General features: G+C 46.2%; 1 protein-coding gene across 2 annotated transcripts in view; it reads right to left on the reverse strand.

The window, feature by feature from the left end:
- Nucleotides 1-12,582, reverse strand: part of itpr2 (inositol 1,4,5-trisphosphate receptor, type 2) — a 286,274-nt gene that overhangs the window by 115,508 nt on the left and 158,184 nt on the right. For both annotated transcript variants that reach the window (XM_052034332.1, XM_052034331.1), the window contains exons 30-35: nucleotides 10,276-10,476; nucleotides 9,429-9,680; nucleotides 7,240-7,365; nucleotides 5,562-5,690; nucleotides 2,778-2,898; nucleotides 452-636 (exon numbers count right to left, since the gene is read on the reverse strand). In XM_052034332.1, coding sequence (XP_051890292.1) covers nucleotides 452-636; nucleotides 2,778-2,898; nucleotides 5,562-5,690; nucleotides 7,240-7,365; nucleotides 9,429-9,680; nucleotides 10,276-10,476 — 1,014 coding nt within the window. The remainder of the gene's footprint in view (nucleotides 1-451; nucleotides 637-2,777; nucleotides 2,899-5,561; nucleotides 5,691-7,239; nucleotides 7,366-9,428; nucleotides 9,681-10,275; nucleotides 10,477-12,582) is intronic.

Here is a 12,582-nt window from a genome sequence, read left to right on the forward strand (position 1 = left end):
GAGGCTACAGAGAGTGGTGGACTCAGCCAGTTCTGTCATGGATACAGCTCTCCCCACCATTGAGGACATCTATAAGAGGCGATGCCTTAGGAAGGTGACATCCATCATCAGGGACCCCCACCATCCGGGCCATGCCCTCTTCTCATTGCTTCCACCAGGCAGGAGGTACAGGAGCCTGAAGTCCCACACCTCAGGGTTCAACAACAGCTTCTTCCCCACTGCCGTCAGGTCCTTGAACCAACCTGAAAAACCTTAACACCACCTCAGACTATATTTTTTTCATTTTTCGCTCTCTCAGTTTTGCACTTGATGTTACGTTTATTCTGCACACATGTAATTTATGTTAATTTAAGTTGATGTTAACTTGTGTTTGTCCTCGTCTTGTAACGCACTGTGCTGCTGCTGCAAAAGGCTAATTTTCATGGCATTCATACCCTGTGTTTGTATTTACCTGCAGCTTCTCTATGATGTTCCTGTAGTCCAAGCTGGGCCCCCCACTCAGGTAACGGGGGGCACTGCGGGTGGACATCCGCCACCCTATCGCTGCTCTCTGGACCATGTTCGAGTGGGTCTTCATAAACAGGGTGTTCACTTGACTGTCCAGGTCTACAGGGATTGCTATTGCTCGGCTTTTAGCTGCAATTAAAAGTCAAATGTTACTTCTGTTTTCTCCTTGGTTCAGTTGGTAGCGCCTTGCCTCAGAGTGAGTAAAGTTATGGGTTCAAGTCCCACTCTGGAAACTCCAGCTTGTAACATAGACTGACGTGTTGGTGCAGAACTGTCAGCGGCACATGACTCTAAACTGGGGCCCCATCTACATTCTCAGACGGACAGAGAAGATCCCAAGCACAGGGAGTTATGGCAGTGTTGTAACCAACATTTCCTACTCAGGTGACAATCAAACTCTTATTGCTTTTTGAGGGAGTTTGCGGTATCCAATTTTGGGCATTACAACTGTGGCCACATTACACTTCTCGCTGCCTCAGTAAGGCAGCCAACATGATCAAAGACCCCACCCACTGTGGACATTCTCTCTCCTCCCCCCTCCCATCGAGCAGAAGATACAAAAGCCTGAAAGTACGCACCACCAGGCTCATGGACAGCTTCTATCCCGCTGTTACAAGACTATTGAACAGACCTCTTGTACGATAAGATGGACTCTTGACCTCACAATCTACCTTGTCATGGTCCTTGCACCTTATTGTCTGCCTGCACCGCACTTTCTCTGTAACTGTACCCTTGTACTTCCTCGATATACTGATGTGATGAAATGTATGCATGGTAACCCCCCCCGCCCCCGCTCCTTTGTCTTCCCTTATTCCTGTGGCTCCCTTCCCCCGCCTTGATGACCTGCCCACCTCCTCCCCTCCCCTCCCCCATCCTTTATTCCATGGTCCACTGCCCTCTCCTACCGGATTCCTTCTTCTTCAGCCCTTTGCCTCTTCTACCCATCACCTCTCAGCTTATTACATCTTCTCCCCCTCCCCCACCCAGCTACCTTCCCCCATCACCTGGACTCGCCCATCACCTGGACTCACCTCTCACTTGGACTCACCCCTCACTTGGACTCACCCATCCCCTGCCTGCACGCGCTCCTCCTCCTCCCCCCCCCCACCTTCTTATTCTGGCTTCTGCCCTCTTCCTTTCCGGTCCTGATTAAGGGTTGTGGCCCAAAATGTTGACTGTTTATTTCCCTCCACGGATGCTTCCTGACCTGCTGAGTTCCTCCAGCACTTTTTGTGTATTGCTCCAGATTCCAGCATCTGCAGAATTTCTTGTGTCTCTGGACCCCACGCAAAACAGGTTTTTCACTGTGTGTCGGTACATGTGACAATAATAAACCAATTTACCAATTTAACATTGTTGCCGATAAAAGCACTTTGAGTCACCTGGGAATGTGAAGTACAAGTTCATTTATTAAATACTTTAAACGTGAATGCATTGCAAACGTAAATCCACATTTTTTTTTCTTAGTTTGAACTCAATGTGAGGACTGTTGATGATGTTAATGGGGAAATTTCTCTTTTCCCAACTCGGCACAAACAATTTGACCTCCCAGAACAAACAGAGTAAGGTTTGACTTAGATTAACAAGCAGAAACAAAACTGCAGATGCTGGAAATCTGAAATAAAAACTGAAAATGCTAAAAACACTCAGCCGGTCAGGCAGCGTCTGCAGAGAGAGAACCAGTCAACGCTTTAGGTCTGGGATGGTTTATCAGAACTGGGAAAGAGAAAAGCAAGTCAGCTTAGGTAGTAGAGAGAAGGTGAGGAGGCAGCAATGAGTGGAACTAAGGGAATTTCTCTGATAGCTTGAGACAGGATGACCTAACGTGGCAGTTAAGGGGGGCCTAACGTTCAACTTAGAACCAGGCATTTTTCATTCTTCCCCCCAAATGTGCCTTAATTGTCCACCTAACTGTCCCTCTTGCCACACGGTAACAACATGACTTTTCATCAAATTATTTAAGTCTACCTCCCACACCCTCTTTGAAGCAAATGTCTGAACTAAGTTTGAGGGATTCTGTGCTGCAATTCCTCCCCAGTCAGAGACCAGGATGAAAGTTCCTCAGTTCTATTCAGAAGCCCAACAGAGAAGGCTTATTCCTTGTTTTGGGGGCTGGATTACGGCCAGCGTCCCTGAGATTACAGGCGTGTGCTCCCCACCACACTCCCACCTGGTATCTCTCCAAGTAAGCCGACTTCAAAGGAACTCACTTCCAAGTCATAGGGACCGCGACAACAAACACTCCAACATCTCTCGCGATGTAAACTTACCGACTTCAGCCAGGGTTTTGATACAAGACTCCACTGAAGACTTCTGAGACGGAGTTGGCCATGTGCAGTTGTAAATTCTAAAGGCAGACTGGAGCAGTTGGATAAATATTGGCTGGTGTGTCTACAGACAGGAAGAAATATGAAAGGCCATTATAACCCACATTTCTTTCCCTTCATATTACCAAGTGTATTTCTCCAAGGAATCATTATGGTACACGGGCCATAACTGTAGAAATTAGACCGAACGGTCGATTTTGAAGTTGGCTGAGTCTTTGTATGTTCCTCTTCATGGTCCTAAAGGTACCAGTTACGGGCTATGCCAGCCTTCAAGATTGCCAAGCTCTGAGTAAACAGGACAAGAGGTAACCCACCCACTCAAACACACAGCAGGAGACAGTGAGTACGTAAACAGACCGCCAACAGCAGGACGGTTGGTGTCATCCAAATATTGTTTAATGTACAAAACTAAACCAAGGGGGAGACCGGTCATCAATTTCTAAGTGGCACAATCTTTCACTTTGGATTCACTGCCACACCAACATTAACACTACTTTGTATAAGGCCATTCGGCCTGTTGAGTCTGCTCCGCCATTCAATCGTGGCTGATTTGTTATCAACCCCATTCTCCCACCTTCTCTCCTGTAACCCTTAACCCCCTTACCAATCAAGAATCTATCAAGCTCTGTCTTAAATACACCCAATGACTTGGCCTCCACAGCCCTCTGTGGCAACAAATTCCACAGATTCACCACCCTCTGGCTGAAGAAATTCCTCCTCGTCTCAGTTTTAAAGGGACATCCCTCTATTCTGAGGCTGTGCCCTCGGATCCTGGACTCTCCGACTGATGGAAACATCCTCTCCACGTCCACTCTATCCAGGCCTTTCAGTATCCAGTAGGTTTCAATGAGATTCCCCTTCATCCTTCTGAACTCAGTCGAGTACAGGCCCAGAGACATCAAATGCTCCTCATAGGTTAAACCCTTTCATTCCTGGGATCTGGAATATTGACCACAGATCTTCTTTGCCTACCCAAGGAAGAACATACTTGTGACAGAGGGTTCGACAGATTTGATTGCTGACTTGATGGTTTTGTCGTAAGGAGAGATTAAGACACTGAGCCTGAACTCTCTAGACTTTAGAAGGAGAGGTGATCTCATTGAAACATACAATATTCTAATAGGGCTTGACAGGGAAGGAGGGGGTTGCAGAGGTGATGCTCCCCCAGAATGGGGTGTCTAGACTATGTCTCAGTCTGAAAATAAGGCATGGGCCAATCAGGACTGAAATTAAAAGAAATCTCTTCACCCAGATGGAGGTGAATCTCTGCAATTCTCTGTCCAAGAGGCCTTTGGAGACTCTCACTGAGTACATTGAAAACCACGATGTAAACATTTTTGGATATTAATGGAATTGAGGGATATGGGGTTAGTGTAGGAAAGTGATGCTAAGGTAGAAGATCAGCCATGATATATTGAATGGCGGAATGGGCAAGAGGGGCCGAATGGTCTACTTCTGCTTCTAGTCTTTATACTCTTTTGGTTTGCAAGCAGATTAAAATTCCTGGTTCAACCCATCCCTCAGTAGGTGCTGGCCAAGCTGCTGGTGATAAATACTTCACACAACAATAAAATGTTTGCCGCGTGCAAATTTACCAGCCAGTTACTGTGTAGGATTTGTTCACACCTACAGCTCTTTAATCAGGGAGCACACACACACACACACACACACGGACACACACACACACACGCAGACACACACACACATGCAGACACACACACACACACACCTCACCACACACACACGCGTCACCACACACACACACACTTTGGCCTTTATTGGATAGGGTAATATTAAAGTCGGGAAGTCTATTAGGGAGACCACCCCTGGAGTAGCGCACACAGTTCTGGTCTCCGTGTTTGAGGGACACACTTGCATTGGGAGCAGTTTGGAGAAAGTTCACCAGCTGATCCCTGGGATGTAAGGGAAGCTTGAACAAGTTGAGCCAATACCCAGAGGAATTGAGAAGAATTCAAGGCTCTGAGGTCCTTGCCGAGGCTGAGACGGTTTTTCCCCACTTGGGGGAGTCCCAGACAGGGGCCAGAGCTTCAGAATAAATGGTCACCCAATCAAGACAGAGATGAGGAGGGCATTCTTCCCCGAGGCCCACAGATCTTCAGAATTCTTTTCTACAAGGGGCTGTGGAGAGTGAGTCACTGAGTACATGAATCAATTTTTGATTGGTGGGTGAATCGAGGGCTGTGGGGAAGCATCAGGAAGGTGGAGATGGGGTCAAGACTGGATCAGATATGATCCAGGCATGGTAGTGTAGCAGTTAGCGTAGCGTAGGAGTTTGTACGTTCTCCCCATGTCTACGTGGGTTTCCTCCGACTGCTCTGGTTTCCTCCCACATTCCAAAGACGTACGGGTTAGGAAGTTGTGGGCATGCTATGTTGGTGCCAGAAGCGTGGCAACACTTGCGGGCTGCCCCCAGAACACTCTATGCAAAAAAGATGTATTTCACTGTGTGTTTCGATGCACATGTGATTAATAAAGATATCTTATCTTACTGAAAGGTGGACAGGTTCGAGGGGCTGATTGAGGGACTTATTGTCTAATTAGCAATGACTATTCATAAAAGATGGCGGCCTCAATGAATTGCACCATTAAGGTAGTGTATAAAAATGGCAGGAAAGGACTTCTAAAATGGAAGATGTTCAGTGATTTCAACTCGGCCTTTGAACACTCTCAGACACGCACGGAAACTCTCTCGCAAAGCTGCCATACCTGTAGACTTGTGCTGTTGTCAGAGAACGGGGAACTGAAGAACCCACTGATGATGTTCATCACGGCCTCTGTCGCATACTTCTCCAGCGCAGTGTCTGCATGCTTCCTGTCAGTTGTGGAGTTGCAAACCTTTATCGAGATAGCCAGTGAAGGGTAAGTGGTTGAGTCGAAAGGGTAGAGCAAACTGAATTAAAGAGGCAGCAAACCACACTAACACACGAGGTAGAAGAACAAAGGGGAACCACAGCAAGAGCCATCTCCAAACGTCCTCAGCCCAGCTGATGAAACACCTCATGCTATGACACAACTATTAGACATCAGCAACCTCAGTTACTTGAATCAAGTGGCAGGATTATGGGTGCAGTACATTAAACACTTAGGGTCACTGGTCTTGGGCAAACATCATCAGCCATCCACTTCAGAATATTCTAAGAAGCCTTGTTTTAAGGAACACCTTTCACAACTTCAGATGGCCAGTTACACCTTATCGGCAATAATATACTTTGAGGTACGGTCACTGTTGTAATGTAGGAAACGTGGCAGCCAATTTGCACGAGGCAAGCTCTCACGAACGGCAGTGCAATATCAAACAGATAATTAGTTTTGGTAATATTGAATGAGGGACAAGGATTGGTCAGGATGTTGTGGAAGATACCCTTGCTGTCTTTCTAATAGTGCCATGGTTTAGCTCCATCCCAGATCACAGCTGGGGCCTTGGCTTATTGCTTCATCTAAAAGACTATCCCTCTAACAATGCAGCACTCCCTCAGTAAAGCACCGAAGCATCAGGATGGATCTTGTGCCGAGCAACGCACAAAGCGCTGGAGGAACTCAGCGGGTCAGGCAGAATCTGTGGAGGGAGGCGGACAGTCGACGCTTCGGGTCGAGACCCTGCATCTGGACTGAAAGATAGAGGGGAGCTAGCCGGTATAAAGAGGTGGGGGGAAGGAGTGGAGCAAGAGCTGGCAGGTGATAGGTGGATCCAGGTGAGGAGGGGTGATTGGCAGATGGAGGAAGGAGAGTGTAAATAGTGACAGAAGCTGGGAGGTCTTAGGTGGAGGTGGCAAAGGGCTGACGATGATGGGATCTGATAGGAGAGGAAGAAGGAGCATGGAAATCAAGAGAGGGAGGGGGGTTTTGTGCAGGAATGGAACTAGAACACACAACCTTCTGACTTAGAGGCAAGAACGCCTCCTCTTCAATAAGAAGTTAGTGGAAAGGAATATCAGGCTGGATGCAAAATGTAGAGCCGGTTCATTATCATCAGCTTTTCATTGTTGTGCAAACATTAATTTGCCCCCATTTTGTGAACAGTTGATTTCTAAAGGAGACAAATTTTACAGCACAAAAATTAAAGTTACTCGTGGTTAAAACAGATCACCTGTTTTAAATATCAGATGTGGATATTGATTTAAGGATATTAAATAGAAAACCGTGTAAATTTAATTGACAAACAGCGTTCAATAATTCTACTTTACAATTCAGTTAATAATTATTTGCTGGCTCTGTTTTGCAATGCTTTACTGAAGCCTTGCTAACTAAACAAAGATTCACACAAATGAACTGATCTTTTAAGAACATCCAAACTGGTTGGAAATAATGTGTTTTTTTCAAGCTTTGATCCCTATTGGAGATGAAAAACATGGCAGAGGAACAAATCATTGACTCCCAGACTTACCCGATTCATGTCAACAATAAAATTTTCAAATAGCTTCCAGATGTGGTTACTTGTGTAAATCTCCTTCATCTCCACCTCTGTGTCCACATAGCAATGGTTCACAAAGTTAACATACGCCGTCTTCACCTGTGAGAAACATTCTTATTGACTCATCAAGGGATCGTTTAAAATACTAGAAAAAAACTAGTGATTTCAAAGAAAGATTTTGCTCCACATAGAGTAATACAGCATGGAAAGAGGCCCTTCTGCATTGGTGACCAAGATGCCCATCTAAGCTAGTATCATTTAGCAACATTTCGTCCATATCCCTCTAAACCTTTCCTATCCATGTCCTGGTCCAACTGTCTTTTAAATGCTGTTTTTGTACCTGCCTCAACTACCTCCTCTGAAAGCTTGTTCCATATACTCACCACCTTCTAGGTGAAGAAGTTGCCCCTCAGGTTCCTTTTAAATCTCTTCCCCTCCCACCACCTTAAACTTATGCCTTCTAGCTTTTGATTCCCTTTCCCTGGAAAAAAGACTGAGTGCATTCACCTTGTCTATGCCCCTCATGATTTTATACACCTCTATAAGGTCAGCCTTCAGTCTCCTACCCTCCAAGGAATGAAATCCTAGCCTGCCCAACCTCTCCTGATAACGCAGGCCCTCAAGTCCTGGCAACATCCTCATAAGTCCACTCGGGATCGTAGCGGGATTGTACACGGTAGTGTAGCGGTTAGCGTATTGTTATTACAGCGCCAGCAACCCGGGTTCAGTTCCGGCCGCTGTCTGTAAGGAGTTTGTACATTCTCCCTGTGTCTGCGTGGGTTTCCTCCGGGTGCTCCGGTTTCCTCCCTCATTCCAAAGACGTACGGGTTAGGAAGTTCTGGGCATGTTGTGTTGGTGCCGGAAGCGTGGCAACACTTGCAGGCTGCCCCCAGAACACTCTACGCAAAAAGATGCATTTCACTGTGTGTTTCGATGTACATGTGACTAATAAAGAAATCTTATCTTATCTTGGCCACCTTTTCTCGAGAGACGAGGGACCCAGGTTGTTTGACCTTTCCTGATAGGAACACCCTCCTGTTTCTGGTACCATTCCAGTAAGATCACCGCACCCCCCCACCCCCGCCGCCCCCCATTCTTCTAAACTCCAAAGAATATAGAATTAACTTCTTTAGCTGCTGGTGAGAGAATGACTGTCTAAGGAATTAACTTTGTGAATCTCTTCCAGACTGCCTCCAATGCCTGTATGTCTTTTCGTAAATAAGGAGACCAAAACTGTGTGCTCCGGGTGTGGCCTCTGTACCCTCGACAATTGTGACAATGCTTCTCTATTTCGAAACTCCAACCCTCTTGCAGTAAAAGGTCAACATGCCACTGGCCTTCCTAACCACTCGCTGTACCCTCCTGCTAACTCTGTGTGACTCTTGCACAAGAACACTCAGACCTCGCTGTACTTTGCTCTTCTTCAGCTGCCCTCCACTTAAATAATGGTGACCTCGCTATTCTACCTGCCAAAATGTGCTACCTCACATTTATCTACATTGCACCTCATCAAGCTGGTTAACGCTCATTAATGCACCTCATCAAGCTTATTAATGTTCTCCTGAGTATTGAGAAAGATGGTCAGTTCTCAGTACTGACCATGACCACGCCCTCTAACTGGGGTCCTTTAACCAACTGGAACAACCCTAGTTTAGCAGCACTATGACCACTGCACTAAAATGAACTTTTTTTTGTTATAATTGTCTTCTTTCTTGTAACAATTGCATATCATCTATGTTTCATTTGTTTTTTCTTGTGAATGCTGCTTATGTGATGCTCTGTGCCTGTGATACTGCTCAAGTAAGTTTTTCATTGCACCCGTGCGTACGTGTACTTGTGTATATGACAATAAACTTGACCTTGACTTTAGGTATCAGCAGACTTAGAATCTGTGTTTTTGGTTCCAGCAACTAAATCATTGTGAACAGCAGCAATCCCACCTCTGATCCTTGTGTGAATCTGCCTTCTCGTGTGAATAGCCACCCTTTACTCCCACGCTCTGCTTTCCGTTCCGAAGCGACATGGCAATCCGTTCTGTCACATCCTCGGACCCACGCATTCCTCAGGGTTATTCATACATCCTTCTCCCCAAGACTCATGAGTTCCACCCCACCCCAGGTTGTCAAAGGAACAGAACGATAAAGGAGTGAGCTTGTTTGTACCTCAGGTATGCAGTCTTCATGGGTTACCACCCTCACAATGTCATCCAGAGGCAGCAAGGAGTTGCATTTGATTTCGGTGTACACATTCTTGCCCTCTGTGCAAGCAGCCAGTAGCTCAACCAGAGTGATGTGGTAATTCAGTGCTCCATTTCCATCGGAACGCTCCTGTTCCGATGACATCATATGCAACAGGAGAGGAAAGGATGCCCTGTCATTGTAAAAGACCAGCACATCTTCTCCTCCGTTAGCCAGCTGTGGATTACATCAAGGAAATGCCAAGAATTACTGTCAGCCAATGCAAAATGTCACATTCCACCAACCGGACGTGATGCCGATGGACTCCCAAGGGGAAGCGAGCTGCTGTTCCATATATGAGCACCTCCTCGTGGGATGTAACTGTCCGGTGGTCAGATAATCAACACTGTAGATGGTGCACCGTAATACATGACCTAACACCACTTAAATCGAACATGGAACAAAAGTTCTGTATTAACGAAGCACAATTTGTTCCAATATTACATCAAAAATGATCCGTGTGAAGTACTTCAAACGTTGGGCTTTCTGCATGCAAGATGTCCCACAACCTGCAACTAAATGATTTTACATTTTATTATGAACACAGTCTTTATCAAGAGAGAATATTGGACAGGACAGCTTCTACATCCAGTGGGGTCACAGCGACTGAACTGAAACACAATCAATTAACTAAATAACAATGTTTGCCCCACTTATTCCCAGCACTTGGAAATGAATCCAATTACAACCTGGGATCTACTGGTATGATTTCATTGTATGCAACCCTCACCATTACAATGTTTCCAATGCATTTTACGATCTGTGCTGTTACCTCAGTCATGACCATGTCTTGGCACTTCTTCACGTACTTCCCATCTGCTTTGACGATAGTCTGCAGGAACTTCAGGTAGAGCACGTGGCGGCCGTGCGTCTCGATGCAGTGCACAAAGTGCTGGATGACACGCTCGCTGATCTCATTGCAGAGGTGGTAGTTGCTCAGAAAAATGTGGCGCATCGTTTCTGCCTCCAGGAGCTGCCAACACAAACAGGGGGGTGGAGGGGGGCAACAATCAATGTCTGTACCCAGTCACAGGGCTCAGGGGCGAGGTAAAGCCCACAGGTGCATTGCAGTGGAACTACTCACACGGACCACAATCTGAGCAAAAGCAGGAGTGAAGTGAAAAGAGTTCAGCAAACAGGGGGTCTACGGTCTAGAAGGGTTCTCCCATATTGTCGATGCGTGGACTTTATTTTCTCATGTAAGTTATGTACAATTTATGTTAATTTATGTTAACATGTTTGTAATGTACTGCAAAGAGCTCATTTTTACCCGGTGTATGTATGCCAATGATAATAAAATTGACTTCCATTGGGTAGAAGATACAGGAGCCTGAGGGCACGTACCACCAGACTTAAGGACAGCTTCTACCCCACTGTGATAAGACTATTGAACAGTTCCCTTATACGATGAGATGGACTCTGACCTCACGATCTACCTTGTTGTGACCTTGCACCTTATTGCACTGCACTTTCTCTGTAGCTGTGACACTTTACTCTGTATTGTTACTGTTTTTACCTGTACTACCTCAATGCACTCTGTACTGACTCAATGTAACTGCACTGTGTAATGAATTGACCTGTATGATCGGTTTGTACGACAAGTTTTTCACTGTACCTCAGTACAAGTGACAATAATAAACCAATACCAATACCAACTTGAACTTGGACCCAACAGTGTTACCCATAGAAGACGGGAGGGGTGGGACGAGCTCGTTGTCAGCCTTTATCACCTGGTTCAGCAGAGACTCTCATCTCTAACATATGGTCAATCTGCTCTGCCAGCTTCTCACTGAAAGGATCACCTCCTCCCCTGAATATTAAGCCATGGCTATTCTGCTGGTAAATAAGATGGGTCGCAAGAACCCAGAGAACCAAGAACCCTGGTTCAGGACAGACGGTACAAACTGCAACTCTCACCACTGCCCAGCAGGGTTTGGTCCCAGCCAGCTCGCAGCTTCAGACATGCCTACAAGTGTCGGCAGCGCAGATCGAGGAATAAAACACCACACTCTCAGCATCAGGCTCTTGCCTCCTTTTGATTACTTCTAAACAGTATCATCCTAAGCGACTTCCCTCCTCACTATCAACTGCACCAGCAGGTGGTGCAATTGATAGCGAGGAGGGAAGTCCCTTAGGATGATACTGATCGGTTGGTTAGCTGGGCAGGGTAATGGCAGATGGAATTTAATCATGATAAGTCCGATACATTTTGGGAGGATTAATAAGGCCAGGACATGCGCTATGAAGTATACCGGTTAGCGTAACCCTATTACAGCACCAGCGACCCGGGTTCAATTCAGGCTGCTGTCTGTAAGGAGTCTGTACGTTCTCCCCGTGTCTGCGTGGGTTTCCTCTGGGTGCTCCGGTTTCCTCCCACATTCCAAAGACGTATGGGTTAGGAAGTTGTGGGGTTGCTGTGTTGGTGCCGGAAGCGTGGCGACACTTGCGGGCTGCCCCCCAGAACACTCCACGCCAAAGGTGCATTTCACTGTGTGTTTCGATGTACATGTGACTAATAAAGAAATCTTATCTTGAATGGTGGGCCTAGGGAATACTGAGAAACAAAGAGACCTCCTGTACAAGTCCATGGATATCTGAAGGTGGCAATGCAGGTTAATGAAGTGAGTAAGGCATTAAGGCATTGATAATGCGATTAAGGTGATAAATACATGCCTTTCTTGGCCAAGACTTAGTTGAGCGGGGCAAATTTTTTTACACAAGTGGTAGGTGCCTGGAACAGGCTGCCAGGGGTAGTGAGGGAAGCAGATAGGATAGTGACATTTAAGAGGCGTTTTTAGAACAACAAGTTTCACGACATATAAGAACAACAAATTTCACGACATATAAGTCCATGATAATAAACCTGATTCGGTTCTGATTTGGAGATCGATACATGAACATGCAGGGAACGCAAGGATATGGATCAAATACGTAGACGCCACGGCCAAGAAAGCTCACCAGCACCTCTACTTCCTCAGGAGGCTAAAGAAGTTTGGCACGGCCCCTTTGACACTCACCAACATTTATCGATGCACCACAGAAAGCATCCTACCCAGATGCATCACAGCCTGGTACGGCA

The sequence above is a fragment of the Pristis pectinata genome, chromosome 19 (assembly GCF_009764475.1).
Source record: "Pristis pectinata isolate sPriPec2 chromosome 19, sPriPec2.1.pri, whole genome shotgun sequence".
NCBI classification, from domain to species: domain Eukaryota; kingdom Metazoa; phylum Chordata; class Chondrichthyes; order Rhinopristiformes; family Pristidae; genus Pristis; species Pristis pectinata.